This window comes from Diadema setosum, chromosome 13, assembly GCF_964275005.1.
Source record: "Diadema setosum chromosome 13, eeDiaSeto1, whole genome shotgun sequence".
Lineage (NCBI taxonomy): Eukaryota > Metazoa > Echinodermata > Echinoidea > Diadematoida > Diadematidae > Diadema > Diadema setosum.
In genome coordinates this window covers 33,816,321-33,843,366 of record NC_092697.1, presented here as the reverse complement: position 1 = coordinate 33,843,366, position 27,046 = coordinate 33,816,321, and the positions used below count along the sequence as shown (strand labels likewise).

The window sequence follows — 27,046 nt, the reverse complement described above, 5'->3', positions numbered from 1 at the left end:
GCATTTTTTGAAAAATTGAAAAAATTGGACGGACGCGTACGCGCGCGCACATATACGCACGCACAGCTCATATGCAATGGAAATTTTCCGTTTTTTTACACTTATCGGATGCCTGAAATGTCAAGGAATATTTCTACCAAGTTTCAAGTCAATCCGACTCAATATGACGTCATACGGGCCTGTCAAAGTTGAAATTACGCGCGCGCGTCAATGGCGATATACAGTGCGACGATGCCAAAAAAACGCCAATTTTAAATCCGATTTTACTCGTCAGGATGGACGGTGACCCCCAATTTTCTTTACATATTCTAAAAGTTGATGAGTTGTACATGTTATTTCATGGGTTGGCGATGCTGGCAAAATGATTAAAAGATATCAAATTTCTCAATAAATTAAAAAAAGTAAATTTTCAAGATGACGTCATCAAATTACAAGTTCACTCGAGCGTATCCCACTTATCCTTTGCCAATTTACATCTAGATTTCAGTATGTTGTAGCTTATTAAATGATCTTTCATTAATATAATTACAACATTTTGATTGGATGACGGCATCACCTCGTAAAAATGGATTGAAAGTAATATTGTCAAATTTGACCAGTTTACGTGTTATCTCTATGGGAGTGCAGTTTTTCTGGCAGTGAAAATTGACATGACTATCTTTTTCGAGCACTAGCTCACTTATGCTTCGGTGAATTTCTCCCAGATTTTAGTATGTTGTAGCTGAGACTTTGGGCTATCGTATGTGTGCCCTCCATTTTTTCATACAATGTCGGCATCACGTCGAAAAACTTGGTTGAAAATGGCACGAGGCTTCGATGCAGCGTCATTTTGCTTAATACACAGGGCCTATGGAGAATGAAATAGGTCATTGCGTAGCGCATCCGACTCGTAATCCTAAGGTCCCTGGTTCGAGGCTCACCCCTGCCAATATTTTTTTTAAATTTTTTTAAACACGTTTTTTCTTCTTTTTCTTTAGTTAATCTTAATCTCCCTTTCCTTACTTTATCTTTTTCTGATTTTTTTATGCTTCTCCTTCAAATTTCTATAAAATAACATATTTTTTTCTTTATTTTTCTTTCTTTCTACTACTTTCTGTGCAATAGATGAACAACAACAATGGCTATCAATCCCATATTTTGCACATGTTTAGTACATGTCACGTACATTATTTCATGAAATAACAACTACTTGATCGGACACCATCTTGGGTATGTAAATTAGGGTCAAAGGTCATATATGTTTCATCCTGTATCTTGGTGAATAATTGTCCTAACTTTCCCATATTTTGCACACGCAAAGACCATGTTACAAGAATCATTTCACAAAATAACCACTTTTTGCTCAGATGCCATCTTTGGTGTGCAAAATGGGGTCAAAGGTCAAAATATACTTCATTCTGTATCTTCGTTAGTGCATACGGAATTCGGTAACAAAGATGGCAGGTCTGACTCCCTTTTCTAAATGAGACTTCAAACATCACATGGCCAATGTCCCCTCAACACAGATGAAACCTGTATGGTCATGCCTATTGGGATCTGGACTCAAATCATTGATTTCCCTATAGATCGGATCACCTAATTTGTCAGTGTTGACAAATTCCGAGTCTAGTTTTTTTTTATTAGGTGATCCGAGTATCCTTCGGATCACCTTCTGTATCTGTACTGATTCTTTGTTATTTCTCCCCAAAAGTTGTGCATCGATTAGCTCAGAAAGTCCTCTTCCTATCAATTTCAAACTTATACCATATATGTATCGTCTCCCAAAGACGGCAATCGAACTAAAATCAAAGTGATCAGTCGACCGTGACGTCACTATGACGTCATTATATGAAAACACATTTTCAATCATATCTCATTAATGGAATGGAATTTTTTAATGAAATTTACGTCATATATATTTCAAGTCAAGCGCCTTCTACTCATATTCTCAAAATTCATATTTTCTCTTAAAACGTGCGCGTACGCGCGCGTTGAAATATTTGTATGCTCAAATCGAGCTCAAATTTTTTTTGCACACGTTTCAGACCATTTGGAGCATTTTTTGAAAAATTGAAAAAATTGGACGGACGCGTACGCGCGCGCACATATACGCACGCACAGCTCATATGCAATGGAAATTTTCCGTTTTTTTACACTTATCGGATGCCTGAAATGTCAAGGAATATTTCTACCAAGTTTCAAGTCAATCCGACTCAATATGACGTCATACGGGCCTGTCAAAGTTGAAATTACGCGCGCGCGTCAATGGCGATATACAGTGCGACGATGCCAAAAAAACGCCAATTTTAAATCCGATTTTACTCGTCAGGATGGACGGTGACCCCCAATTTTCTTTACATATTCTAAAAGTTGATGAGTTGTACATGTTATTTCATGGGTTGGCGATGCTGGCAAAATGATTAAAAGATATCAAATTTCTCAATAAATTAAAAAAAGTAAATTTTCAAGATGACGTCATCAAATTACAAGTTCACTCGAGCGTATCCCACTTATCCTTTGCCAATTTACATCTAGATTTCAGTATGTTGTAGCTTATTAAATGATCTTTCATTAATATAATTACAACATTTTGATTGGATGACGGCATCACCTCGTAAAAATGGATTGAAAGTAATATTGTCAAATTTGACCAGTTTACGTGTTATCTCTATGGGAGTGCAGTTTTTCTGGCAGTGAAAATTGACATGACTATCTTTTTCGAGCACTAGCTCACTTATGCTTCGGTGAATTTCTCCCAGATTTTAGTATGTTGTAGCTGAGACTTTGGGCTATCGTATGTGTGCCCTCCATTTTTTCATACAATGTCGGCATCACGTCGAAAAACTTGGTTGAAAATGGCACGAGGCTTCGATGCAGCGTCATTTTGCTTAATACACAGGGCCTATGGAGAATGAAATAGGTCATTGCGTAGCGCATCCGACTCGTAATCCTAAGGTCCCTGGTTCGAGGCTCACCCCTGCCAATATTTTTTTTAAATTTTTTTAAACACGTTTTTTCTTCTTTTTCTTTAGTTAATCTTAATCTCCCTTTCCTTACTTTATCTTTTTCTGATTTTTTTATGCTTCTCCTTCAAATTTCTATAAAATAATATATTTTTTTCTTTATTTTTCTTTCTTTCTACTACTTTCTGTGCAATAGATGAACAACAACAATGGCTATCAATCCCATATTTTGCACATGTTTAGTACATGTCACGTACATTATTTCATGAAATAACAACTACTTGATCGGACACCATCTTGGGTATGTAAATTAGGGTCAAAGGTCATAAAGGTTTCATCCTGTATCTTGGTGAATACCTGTCCTATCTTTCCCATATTGTGCACACGCAAAGACCATGTTACAAGAATCATTTCACGAAATAATCACTTTTTACTTTGACGCCATCTTGGGTCTACAAAGTGAGGTCAAAGGTCAAATATACTTCATTCTGTATTTCCGTTAGTGTATACGGAATTCGGTACCAAAGATGGCAGGTCTCACTCCCTTTTCTAAATGAGAATCCAAACATCACACTACCAATGTCCCGTCAACACAGATGAAACCTGTATGGTCATGAATATTTGGATCAGGACTCAAATCATTGATTTTCGAAGAGATCGGATCACCAAATTTGTCAGTGTTGACAAATTCCGGTTCTAGTTCTTCTTTATTTCTGGGCAAAATTTGTGCAGCGGTTAGCTCAGAAAGTGCATTACCTTTCAATGTCAAACTTATACCATATATGTATGATGTCCCAAAGACGACAGATCAAGTAAAATCATAGTGATCAGTCGACCGTGACGTCACTATGACGTCATTATATGAAAACACATTTTCAATCATATCTCATTAATGGAATAGAATTCTTCAATGAAATTTACGTCACATACATTTCAAGTTATGCGCATTTTACTCATATTCTCAAAATTCATATTTTCATTTAAAACGTGCGCGTACGCGCGCGTTTAAATATTTGTATGCTCAAATCGAGCTCAAATTTTTTTTGCACACGTTTCAGACCATTTGGAGCATTTTTTGAAAAATTGAAAAAATTGGACGGACGCGTACGCGCGCGCACATATTCGCCCACACAGCTCATATGGAATGGAAATTTCCCGTTTTTTTACACTTATCGGATGCCTAAAATGTCAAAGAATATTTCTACCAGGTTTCAAGTCAATCCAACTCAATATGACGTCATACGGGTCCGTCAAAGTTGAAATTCCGCGCGCGCGTCAATGGCGATATACAGTGCAATGATGCCAAAAAAACGCCAATTTTAAATCCGATTTTACTCGTCAGGATGGACGGTAACCCCCCATTTTCTGTACATATTCTGAAAGCTGATGAGTTGGACATGTTATTTCATGGGTTGGCGATGCTGGCAAAATGATTAAAAGATATCAAATTTCTTAATAAAGTAAAAAAAGTAAATTTTCAAAATGACGTCATCAAATTTCAAGTTTACTCGAGCGTATCTCACTTATCCTTTGCCAATTTACACCCAGATTTCAGTATGTTGTAGCTTATTAAATGTTCTTTCATTAATATAATAACAACATTTTGATTGGATGGCGGCATCACCTCGTAAAAATGGATTGAATGTAATATTGTCAAATTTGACCAGTTTACGTGTTATCTCTATGGGAGAGCAGTTTTTTCTGGCAGTGAAAATTGACATGACTCTCTTTTTCGAGCAGTAGCTCACTTATGCTTCGGTGAATTTCTCCCAGATTTTAGTATGTTGTAGCTGAGACTTTGGGCTATCGTAAGTGTGCCCTCCATTTTTTCATACGACGTCGGCATCACGTCAAAAAACTTGGTTGAAAATGGCACGAGGCTTCGATGCAGCGTCATTTTGCTTAATACACAGGGCCTATGGAGAATGAAATAGGTCATTGCGTAGCGCATCCGACTCGTAACCCTAAGGTCCCTGGTTCGAGGCTCACCCCTGCCAATATTTTTTTTTTATTTTTTTAAACACCTTTTTTCTTCTTTTTCTTTAGTTAATCTTAATCTCCCTTTCCTTACTTTATCTTTTTCTGATTTTTTTATGCTTCTCCTTCAAATTTCTATAAAATAACATAATTAGGTGATCCGAGTATCCTCTCGGATCACCTTCTGTATCTGTACTGATTCTTTATTAGGTGATCCGAGTATCCTTCGGATCACCTTCTGTATTTGTACGGATTCTTTCTTCTTTGTTTCTTTATTTCTCCGCAAAAGTTGTGCAGAGGTTAACTCAGAAAGTCCGCTGCCTATCAATTTCAAAATTATACCATGTATGCATCATGTCCCAAAGACGACAAATCTAATGTATCATTGTGATCAGTGGACCGTGACGTCACTATGACGTCATTATATGAAAACACATTCTCAATCATATCTCATTAATGGAATGAAATTTTTCAATGAAATTTACGTCACATATATTTCAAATTATGCGCATTCTACTCATGTTCTCAAAATTCATATTTTCTCTTAAAACGTGCGCGTACGCGCGCGTTGAAATACTCGTATGCTCCAATCGAGCTCAAAATTTTTTTGCACACGTTTCAGACCATTTGGAGCATTTTTTGAAAAATTGAAAAAATCGGACGGACGCGTACGCGCGCGCGCATATACGCACGCACAGCTCATGTGCAATTGAAATTTCCAGTTTTTTCACTTTGATCGGATGTCTGATATGTTAAGGAATATTTATACCAAGTTTCAAATCAATGCGACTCAATATGACGTCATACGGGCCCGTCAAAGTTGAAATTCCGCGCGCGCGTCAATGGCGATATACAGTGCAACTATGCCAAAAAACTGCTAATTTTAAATTCGATTTTACTCGTCAGGATGGACGGTGACCCCCCATTTTCTTTACATATTTTAAAACCTGATGAGTTGTACATGTCATTTCATGGGGTGGCAATGCTGACAAAATGATTAAAAGATAGCAAATTTCTTAATAAAGTAAAAAAAGTAAATTTTCAAAATGACGTCATCAAATTTCAAGTTTATTCGAGCGTATCTCACTAGTCCTTTGTCAATTTTCACCCAGATTTCAGTATGTTGTAGCTTATTTAATGTTCTTTCAAACTTAAAATTACAAAATGTTGATTGGATAACGGTATCACCTCGTAAAAATGGATTGAAAGTAACCTTGTCAAATTTGACCAGTTTACGTGTTATCTCTATGGGAGTGCAGTTTTTCTGGAAATGAAAATTGACATGACTATCTTTATCGAGCACTAGCTCACTTACCCTTCGGTAAATTTCTACCAGATTTTGATATGTTGTAGCTGAGACTCTACACTACCGTAAGTGTGCCCTTCGTTTTTTCATACGATGTCGGGATCACGTCAAAAATTTTGGTTGAAATTCAGGCTTATCTTCGATGTATTGAGATATTTCTTTCTTTGTGCAACTTTCTTTGCAATAACTCAAGAAAAGCACGCCCTATCACTTCTATATTTTGCACATGTTTAGTTCATGTCACGTACATTATTTCATAAAATAACAACTACTTGATCGGACACCATCTTGGGTATGTAAATTAGGGTCAAAGGTCATAAGTGTTTCATCCTGTATCTTAGTGAATACCTGTTCTATCTTTCCCATATTTTGCAAACGCAAAGACCATGTTACAAGGATCATTTCACAAAATAACCACTTTTTACTCAGATGCCATCTTGTCTGTGCAAATTGAGGTCAAAAGTCATATGTACTTCTTTTTGTATCTTCGTTATGACGTGTTATCTCTATGGGAGGGAATTTTTTTTAATGTGAAAATTGACATGATTGTCTTTATCGAGCACTAGCTCACTTACCCTTCGGTGAATTTCTCCCAGATTTCAATATGTTGTAGCTGAGACTTTGCGCTATCGTTAAATTTCATTTTGTTTTTCATACGATGTCGGAATCACGATAATAAACTTGGTTGAAATTAAAGCTTATCTTCTATGTATTGAGATATTTCTTTCTTTCTGCAACTTTCTTTGCAATAACTCAAGAAAAACACGCCCTATCACCCCCATATTCTGCACATGTTTAGTTCATGTCACGTACATTATTTCATAAAATAACAACTACTTGATCGGACAAAATCTTGGGTATGTAAATTAGGGTCAAAGGTCATAAATGTTTCATCTTGTATCTTGGCGAATACCTGTCCTATCTTTCCCATATTTTGCACACGTATAGACGATGTCGCAAGAATCATTTCACAAAATAACCACTTTTTCCTCAGATTCCATCTTGGGAGTGTAAAGGTGGGTCAAAGGTCATATGTATTTGTTGTATCTTCGTTATCTAGTGTATACGGAATTTGGTACCAAAGATGGCAGATATGACTCCCTTTTCTAAACGAGAATTCAAACATCACACGGCCAACGTTTTTAACAACAGACGAAACCTGTATGGTCATGCCTATTGCGATCAGGACTCGAATCATTGATGAAAAAAAAAATCGGATCACCTTAATTTGTCAGTAATGACAAATTACAATCTCTAGTTCTTCTTCTTTATTTCTTTATTTCTCCCCAAAAGTTGTGCAGAGGTTAGCTCAGAAAGTACTCTGCCTATCAATTTCAACATTGTACCATGCATGCATCATGTCCTAAAGACAACAAATCTAATGTATCATTGTGATCAGTCGACCGTGACGTCACTATGACGTCATTATATGAAAACACATTCTCAATCATATCTAATTAATGGAATGGAATTTTTCAATGAAATTTGCGTCACATATATTTCAAGTTATGCGCATTCTACTCATATTCTCAAAATTCATAGTTTCTCTAAAAACGTGCGCGTACGTGCGCGTTGGAATATTTGTATACTCCAATCAAGCTCAAAATTTTTTTGCACACGTTTCAGACCATTTAGAGCATTTTTTGAAAAATTGAAAAAATTGGACGGACGCGTACGCGCGCGCGCATATGCGCACGCACAGCTCATATGTCATAGAAATTTCCCGTTTTTTCAGACTTATCGGATGCCTGAAATGTCAAGGAATATTTCTGCCAAGTTTCAAGTCAATCCGATTCAATATGACGTCATACGGGCCCGTCAAAGTTGAAATTCCGCGCGCGCGTCAATGGCAATATACAGTGCAACTATGCCAAAAAACGCCAATTTTAAATCCGATTTTACTCGTCAGGATGGACGATGACCCCCCATTTTCTTTACATATTTTGAAAGCTGATGAGTTGTACATGTCATTTTATGGGTTGGCGATGCTGGCAAAATGACGAAAAGATATCAAATTTCTTAATAAAATAAAAAAAGTAAATTTTCAAAATGACGTCATCAAATTTAAGTTCACTCGAACGTATCCCACTAATCCTTCGCCAATTTTCATTCAGATTTCAGCATGTGGTAGCTTATTAAATGGTCTTTCATTAATATAATAACAACATTTTGATTGGATGACGGCATCACCTCGTGAAAATGGATTGAAAGTAGTCTTGTCAAATTTGACCAGTTTACGTGTTATGTCTATGGGAGTGCAGTTTTTCTGGAAATGAAAATTGACACGACTATATTTTTCGACCACTAGCTCACTTATGCTTCGGTGAATTTCTCCCAAATTTTAATATGTTGTAGCTAAGACTTTGGGCTATCGTAAGTGTGCCCTTTATTTTTTCATACGACGTCGGCATCACGTCGAAAAACTTGGCTAAAATTTGCACTTGGCTTCGATGCAGCGTCATTTTGCTTAATACACAGGGCCTATGGAGGATGAAATAGGTCAGTGCATAGCGCATCCGACTCGTAATCCTAAGGTCCCCGGTTCGAGGCTCACCCCTGCCAATATTTTTTTTCACTTTTTTTAAACACTTTTTTTTCTTCTTTTTCTTTAGTTAGTCTTATTCTCCCTTCCTTACTTTATCTTTTTCTGATTTTTTTTATGCTTCTTCAAATTTCTATAAAATAACTTCATTTTTTCTTTATTTTTCTTTCTTAAGTCTACTTTCTGTGCAATAGATCAACAACAGCAATGGCTATCAACCCCATATTTTGCACATGTTTAGTTCGTGTCACGTACATTATTTCATGAAATAACAACTACTTGATCAGACACCATCTTGGGTATGTAAATTAGGGTCAAAGGTCATAAATGTTTCATCCTGTATCTTGGTGAATACATGTCCTATCTTTCCCATATTTTGCACACGTATAGACGATGTCACAAGAATTATTTCACAAAATAACTACTTTTTCCTCAGATGCCATCTTGGGAGTGTAAATGTGGGTCAAAGGTCATATGTACTTGTTGCTGTATTTTCATTATAGTGTATACAGATTTGGTACCAAAGATGGCAGATATGACTCCCTTTTCTAAATGAGAATCCAAACATCACACGGCCAATGTCTCTGAACACAGGTGAAACCTGCATGGTCATGCCTATTTCGATCAGGACTCGAATCCATGATAAAAAAAAATCGGATCACCTTAATTTGTCAGTGATGACAAATTACAATCTCTAGTTTTTTCTTTATTTTTCTTTCTTTCTACTACTTTCTGTGCAATAGATGAACAACAACAATGGCTATCAGTCCCATATTTTGCACATGTTTAGTACATGTCACGTACATTATTTCATAAAATAACAACTACTTGATCAGACACCATCTTGGGTATGTAAATTAGGGTCAAAGGTCATAAATGTTTCATCCTGTATCTTGGTGAATACATGTCCTATCTTTCCCATATTTTGCACACGCAAAGACCATGTTACAAGAATCATTTCATAAAATAATCACTTTTTTGCTTAGACGCCATCTTGGGTGTGCAAAGTGAGGTCAAAGGTCAAATATACTTCATTCTGTATTTCCGTTAGTGTATACGGAATTCGGTACCAAAGATGGCAGGTCTCACTCCCTTTTCTAAATGAGAATCCAAACATCACACGGCCAATGTCCCGTCAACACAGATGAAACCTCTATGGTCACGAATATTTGGATCAGGACTCAAATCATTGATTTTCAAAGAGATCGGATCACCTAATTTGTCAGTGTTGACAAATTCCGAGTCTAGTTAGGTGATCCGAGTATCCTTCGGATCACCTTCTGTATCTGTACTGATTCTTTGTTATTTCTCCCCAAAAGTTGTGCATCGATTAGCTCAGAAAGTCCTCTTCCTATCGATTTCAAACTTATACCACATATGTATCGTCTCCCAAAGACGGCAATCGAACTAAAATCAAAGTGATCAATCGACCGTGACGTCACTATGACGTCATTATATGAAAACACATTCTCAATTATATCTCAATTATGGAATGGAATTTTTCAATGAAATTTACGTCACATATAGTTCAAGTCAACGTGATTCTACTCATGTTTTCAAAATTCATCTATATACTTCAAACGTGCGCGTACGCGCGCGTTGAAATATTTGTATGCTCAAATCGAGCTCAAAATTTTTTTGCACACGTTTCAGACCATTTGGAGCATTTTTTGAAAAATTGAAAAAAATGGACGGACGCGTACGCGCGCGCACATATACGCACGCACAGCTCATATGCAATGAAAATTTCCCGTTTTTTTCACTTTGATCGGATGCCTGAAATGTCAAGGAATATTTCTACCAAGTTTCAAGTCAATCCCACTCAAAATGACGTCATACGGGTCCGTCAAAGTTGAAATTCCGCGCGCGCGTCAATGGCGATATACAGTGCAACAATGCCAAAAAACTGCCAATTTTAAATCCGATTTTACTCGTCAGGATGGACGGTGACCCCCCATTTTCTTTACATATTCTGAAAGCTGATGAGTAATACATGTCATTTCATGGGTTGGCAATGCTGGAAAAATGATTAAAATATATCAAATTTCTTAATAAAGTTAAAAAAGTAAATTTTCAAAATGACGTCATCAAATTTCAAGTTCATTCAAGCATATCTCACTTATTCTTTAGTTGATTTTCGTCAAAATTTCAATATGTTGTAGCTTATTAAATGGTCTGTCAGATATATAATAACAACAATTTGATTGGATGACGGCATCACCTAGTAAAAAGGGATTAAAAGTAACATTGTTAAATTTGACCAGTTTACGTGTTATCTCTATGGGAGTGCAGTTTTTCTGGAAATGAAAACTGACATGACTATCTTTATCGAGCACTAGCTCACTTATGCTTCGGTGAATTTCTCCCATATTTTAGTATGTTGTAGCTGAGACTTTGGGCTATCGGTAATGTGCCCTTCCTTTTTTCATACGGAGTCGGCATCATGCCCAAAAACTTGGTTGAAATTAAAGCTTATCTTCCATGTATTTTCATATTCCTTTCTTTCTGCAACTTTCTTTGCAATAACTCAAGAAAAACAAGCTCTATCAGCCCAATATTTTGCACATGTTAAGTTCATGTCATGTACATTATTTCATAAAAAAACAACTACTTGATCGGGCACCTTCTTGGGTATGTAAATTAGGGTCAAAGGTCAAAAATGTTTCATCCTGTATCTTGGTGAATACATGTCTTATCTTTCCCATATTTTGCACACGTAAAGACCATGTTACAAGAATCATTTCACAAAATAACCACTTTTTGCTCAGACGCCATCTTGTCTGTGCAAAGTAGGGTCAAAGGTCATATGTACTTCTTTCTTTATCTTCATTATGACGTGTTATCTCTATGGGAGGGAATTTTTCTAGATGTGAAAATTGACATGATTGTCTTTATCGACGACTAGCTCAATTACCCTTCGGTGAATTTCTTCCAGATTTTAGTATGTTGTAGCCAATGTAATACTCTTTAAGTTTTGTTTTATCAAATTTTTAATCGGATGATGTCTTCACCTCGTGAAAATGGATATAATGTAACCTTGTCAAATCTAACCAGTTTACGTGTTATCTCTATGGGAGGGAATTTTTCTGGAAATGAAAATTGACATGACGGTCTTTATCGAGCACTAGCTCATTTACTCCTCGGTGAATTTCTCCCAGATTTTAATATGTTGTCGCTGAGACTTTGGGCTATCGTCGCTATTCGCTCCATCTTTTCATACGACGCCAAGATCACGTCAAAAAACTTGGTTGAAATCAAACTTATCTTCGATGTATTGAGATATTTCTTTCTTTCTGCAACTTTCTTTGCAATAACTCAAGAAAAACAGCCCCTATCATCCCCATATTTTGCACATGTTTAGTTCATGTCACGTACATTATTTCATAAAATAACAACTACTTAATCAGACGCCATCTTGGGTATGTAAATTAGGGTCAAAGGTCATAAATGTTTCAACCTGTATCTTGGTGAATACATGTCCTATCTTTCCCATATTTTGCACACGCAAAGACAATGTTACAAGAATCATTTCACAAAATAACCGCTTTTTGCTCAGATGCTATCTTTGCTGTGCAAAGTTGGGGCAATGGTCAAATATACTTCATTCTGTATCTTCGTTATAGTGTATACCGAATTTGGTACCAAAGATGGCAGACCTGACTCTCTTTTCTAAATGAGAACCCAAATATCACACGGCCAATGTCTCTAAACACAGATGAAACCTATATGGTCATGCCTATTGCGATCAGGACTCGAATCATTGATTAAAAAAAAATCGGATCACCTAATTTGTCAGTCTTGACAAATTCCGAGTCTAGTTAGGTGATCCGAGTATCCTCTCGGATCACCTTCTGTATCTGTACGGATTCTTTGTATGTTCTTCTTCTTCTTCTTTATTTCTGGACAAAATTTGTGTATCGATTAGCTCAGAAAGTGTTCTTCCTATCAATTTCAAACTTATACCATATATGTATCGTGTCCCAAAGACGACGGGTCTAATAAAATCATAGTGATCAGTCGACCGTGACGTCACTATGACGTCATTATATGAAAACACATTCTCAATCATATCTCATCAATGGAATAGAATTTTTCAATGAAATTTACGTCACATATATTTCAAGTTATGCGCATTCTACTCATATTCTCAAAATTCATATTTTCTCTTAAAACGCGCGCGTACGCGCGCGTCGAAATATTTGTATGCTCAAATCGAGCTCAAATTTTTTTTGCACACGTTTCAGACCATTTGGAGCATTTTTTGAAAAATTGAAAAAAATGGACGGACGCGTACGCGCACGCGCATATACGCACGTACAGCTTATATGCAATAGAAATTTCCACTTTTTTTACACAGATCGGATGTCTGAAATGTCAAGGAATATTTCTGCCAAGTTTCAAGTCAATCCGACTCAATATGACGTCATACGGGGCCGTCGAAGTTGAAAATCCGCGCGCGCGTTAATGGCGATATACAGTGCAACAATGCCAAAAAAACGCCAATTCTAAATCCGAGTTTACTCGCCAGGATAGACGGTGACCCCCCATTTTCTTGACATATTTTGAAAACTGATGAGTTGAACATGTCATTTCATGGGTTGGCAATGCTGAAAAAAAGATGAAAAGGTATCAAATTTCTTAATAAATCAAAAAGAGTAAAATTTCAAAATGACGTCATCAAATTTCAAGTTTACTCGAGCGTATCTCACTTATCCTTGGCCAATTTTCACCCAGATTTCAGTATGCTGTAGCTTATTTAATACTCTATCAGTTTTGATCAATCAAAAATTTCGCTGGATGAAGTCTTCACCTCGTAAAAATAGATTGAAGGTAACCTCGTCAAATTTGATCCATTTGCGAGTTATCTCTATAGGAGTGCAGTTTTTCTTGAAATGAAAATTAACATGACTGTCTTTTTCGAGCACTATCTAACTTATCCTACGGTGAATTTCTCCCAGATTTTAATGTGTTAGCTTAGACTTTGCGCTGTCGGTAATGTGTCCTCCGTTTTTTTTTTCATACGACGTCGAAATCACGTCGAAAAACTTCGCTTAAATTAAAGCTTAGCTCGATGTAATTTTCATATTTCTTTCTTTTTGCAAATTTCTTTGGAATAACACATGAAAGACATTCCCTAGTACCCCCATATTTTGAACATGTTTAGTTCATGTGACGTAGGCCCTACATTATTTTATAAGATCACAACTACTTGATCGAACACCATCTTGGGTAGATAAATTAGGGTCAAAGGTCATAAATGTATCATCCTGTATCTTGGGGAATACATGTCCTATCTTTCCAATATTTCGCACACACAAAGACCACGCTACCAAGATCATTTCACAAAATAACCATTTTTTTTTCTCAGATGCCATTTTGGCTGTACAGAGTGGGGTCAATGGTCAAATATACGTCATTATGTATCTTCGTTATAGTATATACCGACTTTGGTACCAAAGATGGCAGACCTGACTCTCTTTTCTAAATGAGAATCCAAATATGACACGGCCAATGTCCATAACCACAGATGAAACCTTTACGGTCATGCCTATTGGGATCAGGACTCAAATCATTGATTTTCGAAAGTGCACTAGCTCACTTACCCTTCTGTGGATTTCTCACAGATTTTAATATGTTGTAGCTGAGACTTTGCGCTATCGTACGTGTCCCCTTTGTTTTTCATACAATGTCGGGATCACGTCCAAAAACATGGTTAAAATTAAAGGTTATCTTCGATGTATTTTTCATATTTTTTTCTTTCTCCAACTTTCTTTGCAATAACTCAGGAAGAATAGCCCCTATCACCCCCATATTTTGCACATGTTTAGTTCATGGTACGTACATTATTTCATAAAATAACAACTACTTGCTCAGACACCGTCTTGATATGTAAATAAGGGTCAAAGATCATAAATGTTTCATCCTGTATTTTAGTAAATACATGTCCTATCTCTCCCATATTTTGCACACGCACAGACCATGTCACATCGATCATTTCACAAGGTAATCACTTTTTGTTCAGATGCCATCTTGGTTGTGCAAAGTGGGCTCAATGCTCAAATATACTTCATTCTGTATCTTCGTTATAGTGTGAACGGAATTTGGTACCATAGATGGCAGACCTGACTCCCTTTTCAAAATCAGTATCCAAACATCACATAGCCAATATCCCTAAACACAGATGAAACCTGTATAGTCATGCCCATATTGGGATCAAAACTCAAACCATTGATTTTCAAAAGATCGGATCACCTAATTTGTCAGTCTTGACAAATTCCGGGTCTAGTTGGTTCTTCTTCTTCTTCTTCTTCTTTATTTCTGGACAAAATTTGTGTAGAGGTTAGCTCAGAAAGTCCTCTTCCTATCAATTTCAAAATTATACCATATATGTATCATGTCCCAAAGACGACAGATCTAATGTATAATAGTGATCAGTCGACCGTGACGTCACTGTGACGTCATTATATGAAAACACATTCTCAATCATATCTCACTAATGGAATAGAGTTTTTCAATGAAATTTACGTCACATATATTTCAAGTTATGCGCATTCTACTCATATTGTCAAAATTCATATTTTCTCTTAAAACGTGCGCGTACGCGCGCGTTGAAATATTTGTATGCTCAAATCGAGCTCAAATTTTTTTGCACACGTTTCAGACCATTTGGAGCATTTTTTGAAAAATTGAAAAAATTGGACGGACGCGTACGCGCGCGCACATATACGCACGTACAGCTCATATGCAACAGAAATTTCCCGATTTTTTACATTTATCGGATGTCTGAAAAGTCAAGGAACATTTCTAGCAAGTTTCAAGTCAATCCGACTCAATATGACGTCATACGGGACTGTCAAAGTTGAAATTCCGCGCGCGCGTCAATGGCGATATACAGTACAACAATGCCCAAAAACCGCCAATTTTAAATCCGATTTTACTCGTCAGGATGGACGGTGACCCCCCATTTTCTTTACATATTCTGAAAGCTGATGAGTTGTACATGTCAGTTTAAGGGTTGGCGATACTGAAAAAGTGATTAAAAGATATCAAATTTCTTAATAAAGTAAAAAAAGTAAATTTTCAAAATGACGTCATCAATTTTCAAATTTACTTGGGCGTATCTCACTTATCCTCTGCCAATTTTCACTCAGATTTCAGTATGTTGTAGCTTATTAAATGTTCTTTCATTAATGTAATAACAACATTTTGATTGGATGGCGGCATCACCTCGTAAAAATGGATTAAAAGTAATCTTGTCAAATTTGACCAGTTTACGTGTTATCTCTATGGGAGAGCAGTTTTTCTGGCAGTGAAAATTGACATGACTATCTTTTTCGAGCATTAGCTCACTTATGCTTCGGTGAATTTTTCCCAGATTTTAGTATGTTGTAGCTGAGACTTTGGGCTATCGTAATTGTGCCCTCCATTTTTTCATACGAGGCCGGCATCACGTCGAAAAACTTGGTTGAAAATGGCACGTGGCTTCGATGCAGCGTCATTTTGCTTAATACACAGGGCCTATGGAGCATGAAATAGGTCATTGCATAGCGCATCCGACTCGTAATCCTAAGGTCCCTGGTTCGAGCCTCACCCTTGCCAATATTTTTTTTATTTTTTTTTCCAAACTCTTTTTTCTTCTTTTTCTTTATTTAGTCTTAATCTCCCTTCCTAACTTTATCTTTTTCCTATTTTTTAATGCTTCTCCTTCAAATTTCTATAAAATAACATAATTTTTTCTTTATTTTTCTTTCTTTCTACTACATTCTGTGCAATAGATGAAGAACAACAATGGTTATCAATCCCATATTTTGCACATGTTTCGTTCATGTCACGTACATTATTTCATAAAATAACAACTTCTTGATCGGACACCATCTTGGGTATGTAAATTAGGGTCAAAGGTCATAAATGTTTCATCCTGTATCTTGGTGAATACATGTCCTATCTTTACCATATTTTGCACACGTAAAGAGCATGTTACAAGGATCATTTCACAAAATAACCACTTTTTGCTCAGATGCCATCTTGGCTGTGCAAAGTGGGGTCAAAGGTCATATGTACTTCTTCCTGTATCTTCGTTATGACGTGTTATCTGTATGGGAGGGAATTTTTCTAGATGTGAAAATTGACATGATTGTCTTTATCGACGACTAGCTCACTTACCCTTCGGTGAATTTCTTCCAGATTTTAGTATGTTGTAGCCAATTTAATACTCTTTAAGTTTTGTTCATCAAAATTTTAATCGGATGATGTCTTCACCTCGTGAAAATGGATATAATGTAACCTTGTCAAATTTAACCAGTTTACGTGTTATCTCTATGGGAGGGAATTTTTCTGGAAATGAAAATTGACATGACGGTCTTTATCGAGCACTAGCTCACTTACTCCTCGGTGAATTTCTCCCAGATTTTAATATGTTGTAGCTGAGACTTTGGGCTATCGTCGGTATTCGCTCCATCTTTTCATACGACGCCGAGATCACGTCAAAAAACTTGGTTGAAATCAAACTTATCTTCGATGTATTGAGATATTTCTTTCTTTCTGCAACTTTCTTTGCAATAACTCTAGAAAAACAGCCCCTATCACCCCCATATTTTGCACATGTTTAGTTTATGTCACGTACATTATTTCATAAAATAACAACTACTTGATCAGACACCATCTTGGGTATGTAAATTAGGGTCAAAGGTCATAAATGTTTCAACCTGTATCTTGGTGAATACATGTCCTATCTTTCCAATATTTTGCACACGCAAAGACCATGTTACAAGAATCATTTCACAAAATAACCACTTTTTGCTCAGATGCCATCTTGGCTGTGCAAAGTTGGGTCAATGGTCAAATGTACTTCATTCTGTATCTTCGTTATAGTTTATACCAGGGAGGTACCTCCCTGGTTTATACCGAATTTGGTACCAAAGATGGTAGACCTGACTCTCTTTTGTAAATGAGAATCCAAATATCACACGGCCAATGTCTCTAAACACAGATGAAACCTATATGGTCATGCCTATTGCGATCAGGACTCGAATCATTGATTAAAAAAAAAAAAAAATCGGATCACCTAATTTGTCAGTCTTGACAAATTCCGAGTCTAGTGTTAAACTTCCCGTTGTCACAAAAAAAGTTCTTTCTCCTCAAATGTTGTGTAGAGGTTAGCTCAGAAAGTCCTCATCCTATCAATGTCAAAATTATACCATATATGTATCATGTCCCAAAGACGACAGATCTAATAAAATCAAAGTGATCAGTCGACCGTGACGTCACTATGACGTCATTATATGAAAACACATTCTCATTCATATCTCATTAATGGAATGGAATTTTTCTATGAACTTTACCTCACATATAGTTCAAATCAATTGATTCTACTCATGTTCTCAAAATTCATATGTACTCTTAAAACGTGCGCGTATGCGCGCGTTGAAATATTTGTATGCTCCAATCGAGTTCAAATTTTTTTTGCACACGTTTCAGACCATTTGGAGCATTTTTTGAAAAATTGGAAAAATCGGACGGACGCGTACGCGCGCGCGCATATACGCACGCACAGCTCATATGCAATATAAATTTCCCGTTTTTACACTCAGATCGGATGTCTTAAATGTCAAGGAATATTTCGACCAAGTTTTAAATCAATCCAACTCAAAATGACGTCATACGGACCCGTCAAAGTTGAAATTCCGCCCGCGCGTCAATGGCGATATACAGTGCAACTATGCCAAAAAAACGCCAATTTTAAACCCGATTTTACTCGTCAGGATGGACGGTGACCCCCCATTTTCTTTACATATTTCGAAAGCTGATGAGATGTACATGTCATTTTATGTGGTGGCAATGCTGAAAAATGATTAAAAGATATCCAATTTCTTAATGAAAAAAAAGAGTAAATTTTCAAAATGACGTCATCAAATTTCAAGGTCACTCGAGCGTATCTCACTTATCCTTCGCCGATTTTGGCCCAGATTTCAGTATGTTGTAGCTTATTAAATAGTCTTTCATAAATATAACAACACAGTTTTGCTTGGATGACGTTATCACCTCGTAAAAATGGATTGAACGTAACCTTGTCAAATTTGGCCAGTTTACGTGTTATATCTATGGGAGTGCAGTTTTTCTAGAAATGAAAACTGACATGACTATCTTTATCGAGCACTAGCTCACTTATGCTTCGGTGAATTTCTCCCAGATTTTAATATGTTGTAGCTGAGACTTTGGGCTATCGTTATGTGCCCTCCATATTTTCATTTGATGTCGGGATCACGTCCAAAAACTTGGTTAAAATTAAAGCTTATATTCGATGTATTGAGATATTCCTTTCTTTTTGCAACTTTCTTTGCAATAACTCAAGAAAAACATACCCTGTCACCACCATATTTTGCACATATTTAGTTCATGTCACGTACATTATTTCACAAAATAACAGCTACTTGATCAGACGCCATCTTGGGAATGTAAATTAGGGTCAAAGGTCATAAATGTTTCATCCTGTATCTTGGTGAATACATGTCCTATCTTTCCCATATTTTGTACATGTAAAGACCATGTTACAAGAATCATTTCACAAGATAACCACTTTTTGGTCAGATGCCATCTTGTCTGTGCAAAGTGGGGTCAAAGGTCATATGTACTTTTTTCTCTATCTTCGTTATGACGTGTTAACTCTATGGGAGGGAATTTGTCTAGATGTGAAAATTGGACATGATTGTCTTTATCGAGCACTATCTCACTTACCTTCCGGTGAATTTCTCCCAGATTTTAATATGTTGTAGCTGAGACTTTGCGCTATCGTTACTTTGCCCACTCTTTTTCACACGACATCGAAATCACGTCGAAAAACTTCGCTAAAATTAAAGCTTAGCTTCGATGTATTTTCATGTTTCTTTCTTTCTGCAACTTTCTTTGCAATAACTCAAGAAAGACATTCCCTATTACCCCCCCCCCATATTTTGCACATGCTTAGTTCATGTCACGTGCATTATTATAAGATAAAAACTACTTGATCGAACACCATCTTGCGTAGGTAAATTAGGGTCAAAGGTCATAAATGTTTCATTCTGTATCTTCGTTATAGTGTATACCGAATTTGGTACCAAAGATGGCAGACCTGACTCTCTTTTCTAAATGAGAATTAAAACATCACACGGTCAATGTCATTACACACAGATGAAACCTGTATGGTCATGGCTATTGCGATCAGGACTCGAATCATCGATTAAAAAAAAAATCGGATCACCTAATTTGTCAGTGTTGACAAATTCCAAGTCTAGTTGAGTTTGTAATCGTGTAAGCTGAATAGTACGCGAGAACAGTGAAGTAAGCCTTACAACGAAGGTGTTTATAGTCGAAAAGTTACATTCATAACTGTCCTCTTGTTGGGGGAAGGTGTGATGGAGAACAGCAATGAGAACCTAGGGAGGGGAATAAAAAGTGTCCATCCGGAACACTAGAGAGAGTTGGTTGCAATAATGGAGTGAACAGTTGTGGTCATTTTGTCTCTCAGAAAGTTCAAGTCTCGGTGTTGATTCCAGATTGTTTGTTGGTGCATGACATGGTTTTGTTGGTGCATGACACCCTGTACAATCAAATCATATGAGATCTAAAGATTTTCAAATTTCATATCGATTACAAAAAGAAAAGAAAGAAATATACATACTTTCAAGGGGATTCCCCCTTGCCAGAACTCGATATATTTTCGAACTGAAATTGTCATTGACTGAATTTTTTTTATATATATATTCATACTTACTGCCAATGAAAATAAACATATTGTCAAGTTTTTGGTCGATAGATGACTGATTTGGTTCTTTCATTTTTATTCTATTCAGAATGCCCCGTTGGTTGCTCCTTGCAGAATTTTCGTGGTCATAATATCTCTGCATTGACTAAAAATTAGTGACAACTTGAAGGAAAGACTGTGGATAAACAAAAGTGTCAATCGTCAGTTGTAAACCTGACACTGCTATGGGAGGTAAATCCAACAGGACATTATAATGCTGACTATGGGACTCGAGAGGTTACACAAGGTAGCGGGGGGATCACCGAGCATACTTGCGATGGTGGAGTCGAACTACTTTTACTGTTGTCTTTGCAGACACTGTCAGCGAAAGTTTCAGTACCAGCTAGCTACCTTTTGTAGCAATTTACCTTCTTTTTTTCAACACGCCTGATAGCAAACCATAAGAATGCTATTGTCATGCATTTTGCCGAGGACAAGGTAACACATCTATTGCACGTTTAGAGTCACATTGATAAAATGGCAACTACTTTATTATTATTATTATTATTATCATTATTTGTTGAAGATAACGTTATACCACACGACATAGCATATGTAACTTTGTCCAAACAGATCGGGATGCTGGTATTCAGTAGAAGGCAATCACAATCAACGTCGTTTCTCATTTCACATAATCACATTTTTTATTACCTGTACTACAATCGAGTCCCGACCAGCCAGCTGCACAAGAGCATCCGTATGGATCTGGAAGGCAGAATAGCGCCCTCTGACAGTCGTTCGGGGAGTCAATATCAACGCAAGAAATTAAGCACATCTTTCCCACGAAGCCGGGTAAGCATGCTGTAATGAAGGGCGGATTTGTAGGCACGTCACACAACGTTTGCATCATTGCATTCATTAGGCCTATACATACTTGTGTTATTATATCTTACAATGTTTGTACATACATCGAAGATAGCTCTTTTTGATCATTCAGTGGTGCATAATGTACACATGTCTATAGCCGTATGAATAACTTACGGTTCGATAGATGACTTTTTTTTTTGTCACAAAAACACGCACTGAAAGATCGATAGATGCGGCTGTCAAATCTCTGATTGAATGTCTGCATAAGGTCCAACTGGTCAAGTACGCTTTCAGCAGAGTTAATGCAAGGTTGACACGACTATAATAATAGTCTCACAGTTCACGTAAGCAACATGTTACCAACGCTCTTTGTGCGTGACTGGCATTGTTGAAATAACTGCAGGCATGAACAGATACGGAAAGAGAGAGGGACTGTGGGGCCTAATCGGTACTACCATCCACTCTCGTAATAAAGAAGAACAGTGCATACAAAAAAAAAAAAGAAAAAAAAGATGCTTTGTGGACAACAGAGCGGAGTTTTTTTTTTTTTTATTGCAGTAATGTAATTAAAATTAGATTGCACGCCTGTAATATGCAATCATTCTTACCTGTTTCACAATGATCACCCATAAATCCTGGAGGACAAACACAGCGTCCTTTACGGTCGTCACATATTCCTCCATTGTAGCATGTCGGGCAGGTATACTGACAACTCGGCCCCCACAGGTTATCAAGACATCCTGGTTTAAAATTTCAAGCATTAACTGAATTCAAAGAAGTTCACTGAAACCGTTCTTTGTTTGCACTGAGTGTTCTGATAACAGAGCCAATGGTGTAAAAATAGACATACGAGAGGAAACTTGTCAAACTGTGTTCCATGCGAAGTTGTTATGCAAATTATTTGTTTGTTTGATTTATTTTTCTTCCCACACAATTTCATACATAAATCAAGATTCTTTTAAAGGTAGGGAATCCCATTTGCATGCCTTAAATGAAGAGTTGAATAAATACAGTGGTATATTGAAGAGAGTATCATTTTAGAAACTCCCATAAAGTATTGAAAGTGGAAGGTAACATTTAGTACATTTTAACTGACCGTTAGATTTTGAATTGAATTTTTTCGGGGCTCACCGTAAATTCCAGTACATTACTAGGCTACCTTTGCAGACCCATGCACTGCATGTGTGTCCATCATGTATATTTTGTGAAGAAAGTTCATCAAAACTTACAAACATTTCTATATACATTCTTGCCACACACTCTATATGTTATTACATCAGCTCTTATACTTTTAGATTTGTGTTTATAGATAAAAAATACAGAAGACTGCAACAAAAAGGCTTAAGTGTGGCTGACACACAGAACTACTGAGTAGTTGAGTTTTGTGCATTATTCAAATTGTAGATAACTGTTGACTTCCAAATTTCTCAGCAGTGGCCTAAACAAGTTCCCTGAGGTTCATATTTAATGTTTTGCTGCATTTTGGGAGGTCTGTAAAAGGTATCCCCTACCTTTAAGTGATATCACATGAAATATTAGTATACAGGTTACAACGTACATGACTCAAGAAGAAAAAATAAATGTGTAAATTAATTCCTTTAACAAAAAGATATACTATATTACAAAAATTTCTAAATAAATACCTGAGAAATTATGAAGAAGAAGGACTGTCACTATAAGCGAAAATAACAGCTTATACAGTACACTGGGGAAATACTTCTGAATATAATACACCGTAAATGCATCATGCTTTATATTCCAGTACGTAAATACGAATAGAAATGAAGTGAATTATGATGATGGTGATGCCAACAGGGTAATGATGACAACAAAAAAAAAGATGTGATAATGAAGATGAAAGTGAAGGTGGAGAAGGTGATGGGAATAAACCTTAATGAAATGATAGGCACAATTTTTTTTTATTTAAAAAATGAGCAAAGAAAATGGGATTAGATGGGACCAAGGACTTTCTGTTTTTCCACTAATAAATCAAATTCATTTTGGTTAGTTTTTCTGTTTTCGTTTGTAACATACTCAAAAAGCTGCCCTCGCATTTATTCCCTAGTTGAATATTCCTTCAGGTTTATGCCAGGCTCCAGTGTGTACGAGTGTGTCACACACAAACACACTGATATAGCTTGTGACCATTCGAGCACTGAGAATTTAGGGTTTCTGGGACAAACACTGAACTAGGGCTTTCTATAGCTCAGTCGGCAGAGCACCGGGCTAGCAATTCGGAGGTCTCGGGCGCGAGTCCCAATGGAATCCCATTTTATTTGCTCATATTTCCACTAATATATCAAATGTATATATATATATATATATATATATATATATATATATATATATATATAATTACGTATAAGCACGGGAATTATCATAGCTTTGGAATTTTAGCAGAATTATGAGATATTGACATGAGTGTTCACCATAATGATTACTGAACTTAGGCTGAATCGTGCGCACCTCACAGAAAAAAAAAAAACCTTTATGGAAACGCTATTTTTTATCACTACGTGAAAGATAGTGAAGCAAGCCTACTAGGCCTGCAGAGAATGGCCAAAAAGTGGCTTTAAAAAGGCTCAAATAGCAACTATCGTATAACAAGCAAATTTTAACTTTAAAAAAAAGTATACGTCTTGACAATATCCCACATGATTGACCTGAAAATCTAATCGGGAACATGCTCAAATGACGTCATCAAAATGGCGTCTTAAGAACTGCAATTTTGCAACAGCAATTGTCACTTCGACATCTCTAATAATGAAAATGGGATATTTCGGAAGGGATGTGATTCTAGCTACAGTAATGCTATTTCTCATGTAGCTCAGGTCATCAGCCATCAAGTATGCTCATTTTCAGTTGAGCTGGTGAGTTGTACGCATACCAATAGCGTTTCTATAGCAACCTTACACTGACGTAGTAGAAATAAACACAAATTCCATCATAATTGTCATTTGATTTGTTGAAATATAATACGAATGTCTAAATACATGTTTTTTGATGTAGCTTGTTGGTTTCAGCGAAGTGCCAAACCAATTTCCGTCTGAATAATGTGTTAATATGGGGGAAATATAGTCATTGCCATGGTAACTCTATCATGAAAAAAAAAGAACCTTAATGATGAAATGTAATTCTTTCTACGCAAATAGTTATAAATTAACCCATTCCATTCTGAATTCTGAAATCCCCATAGACTTAATACACAGACCACCAGGTTCCCGTACGGAACGGGTCAAGCCTAATAACTTTCAAATAAGTAGGTGTCCAGTAAAAATATCCAGTCACTAGATGACTCAGCTCGTTGTAAGGGTAAACATGGTCACCAAATGCATTTGTTTCCATGGCAACGAGAAAGAGCCTTGGGACACAGGCTTAGGCAATAGAATGAGAGTACAATTTCAACATATCGGTCTAGTGTCATTTTGCTTGTGTATTCTATTTATCAAAATATACTAATATGGATGTCACACTTGAGGTAAAGAACTATAATCATGAAGATCATGTACATACTCCGCCTGGTGAGCACTCAGCCTGATCTTGTCATCCCTAGGGACAGGGCCATGCAGCTGCAAGGTCAGGTGCGCAATACAGTGGTGATACCTTTGTTTGCCTTTCCATACAGTGCAGCCATGTCATTGTCATTATTTTAGTGATACTTTCTCAGCTACTGTGCAGTCATAGCATTGGCATCACATACATCCCTTCTCCATGTTCTCAGCTATATTGTGTTGTTTCTGTTTTGATGCCAAAAACATGAAACACAAACCAGCAATCTAAGCGGTATCTCCTAGTATCCTTGGTAAGTTAATCATAATCCATACTTTCAATAAATCATTTATGTAACTCCAAAGATTTCAAATTGATTTTTCCTGTTAAATCATAGAAGGTGGGAAAGCTTTTTTTTCACCACAGACAAACATTTTGCAACATAACCGTTTTTGCTAACTAACCTCGATCATCTTTACGTTAATTCTCATTTTATTCTCTGGCCGTTGTAATAGTTATGTTGTTTTGTTGTGCGTGTATGAATTATCTCACGTGCCTCTATTTGCTTGTACAGTGATATGGATTGTAAAGCAAGACCTTAGGGTTACAATTAACGTGTTATTTTCCCCCAGCAGCACGTGACTGCCCTTGTATCGTCAAATTGTTCATAATAATGATTATAATAATGATAACAATAATAATTACTTTAGGTGGAACACTAAGGGGAATCTTTTGTCTTCTCTCATTGTTCGAGAGAGCGAATGATTCCCCTTAAACGTCAACTCTCTATTGTGACGGAATAAACGTAATTGTTTGAGTTCCCCCTTAGTCGCATATACAATGTAGTACGTATATTTGTGTAGCAGTAGTAGCGCCTAACAGGCAGCAGCAGCAGTGTTTCAAGAGCTACTGAAATTTCGTATATTTCGTCATTAATGTGTGATCATCTGAGTTACATTGAATAGTAAATTGTTGTATATCACTCTCTGACTCTTGTGGAACTTTCTGAAGGTATGTAATGGAGTGATTTTCTAGAAATAACTGAATATCCCTCTGCTGTTTGCCAACGATTGGTATGCGAAATACACATGTACAGCAGCCATTACACAGGGGCACAAGCTACTGTAGCACCCCTCCAGTCGATGACCTCAGCCAGCAATACGCGCTACACAATTGAACTTGGATCTGATGAATACCATCACTTTCTATGGACCTTTTCATGATGCAGCCCGAGTCACGCTTTAAACTGCTTTACGTTCTACATGCCCTTTGGCTGTTACTGTGTGTGTCGAACCAGTATGCATCTCTCACTGGCAAATACTGCACATTGAGGCGCCATTTACCAAAACTCCACGCCATCAAAAGTTCTTCAAACAACGAATCCGAATTCCGTATTACAGTAACAGTGCGTCATCGTTTCAACATGAGCTTCTAATTTGTGGCGACATCAGCCCTAATCCTGGACCTGATTCTGCAACACTCTCGTTTCAACGACATAGGTACTCCTTGTCGACACTGAGACAACTCTGCCCCACTGAGACATATCATGGAAGCGAAGCACGGAGAGCACCCTTGTCTGCTTTGAAAGCCATCAAGGATCTCGGCATTACGGCCATTCCCCCACGTCGTCGTGGAACTCGAGGTGGTACCAGGAAACAACGCCACCACGCACAACGTTGTGTTGGTACCACAAGTAAAATAAGCTTGAAACCACAACAAATTTCATTGAGGGTAACCTGTCGCACTTCCAAGCCCCCAAATACTACACCGGACCCCAGATGTCTATCAAAAGTGGAGGTATCATACTCCAAGAACAAGGTAAAAAAGCATGATATACCTACCCTTCTTCTAAACGCTATATCTTTGAGAGAAAAAACATTGACGAGGTATCCATAGTCGCTAATAACCACTCCGCTGATGTTATTGTGGTGACAGAAACTTGGTTTGATCCTGACACCCCTCTCGATATGTTCAAACTTTCCGACTTCTCGCTGCATTCAAGATGCAGGGAAACCCGTCGACCTGGTGGTGGAGTAGCTCTCTATGTAAAACATCATCTTTAATGCACGAGAACTTGATGTCCCGGTACCCGACGGAATCGAAGTACTTTGGTTGCATTTGAGACCCGCTAGACTTCCTCGCCAATGTTCGTGCCTCATTTGTGCGTAGTGTACTTTCCCCCTCAACATCCCAGAGCCCATGAG

The 27,046-nt window shown here is 37.1% G+C and overlaps 1 protein-coding gene across 1 annotated transcript in view; it reads right to left on the bottom strand.

The window, feature by feature from the left end:
- Positions 1-27,046, bottom strand: part of LOC140236608 (uncharacterized) — a 197,920-nt gene that overhangs the window by 128,705 nt on the left and 42,169 nt on the right. Inside the window, 2 exon segments of the mRNA XM_072316531.1 lie at positions 21,198-21,347; positions 21,962-22,093. Of these exon segments, the coding sequence (XP_072172632.1) occupies positions 21,198-21,347; positions 21,962-22,093 (282 nt within the window).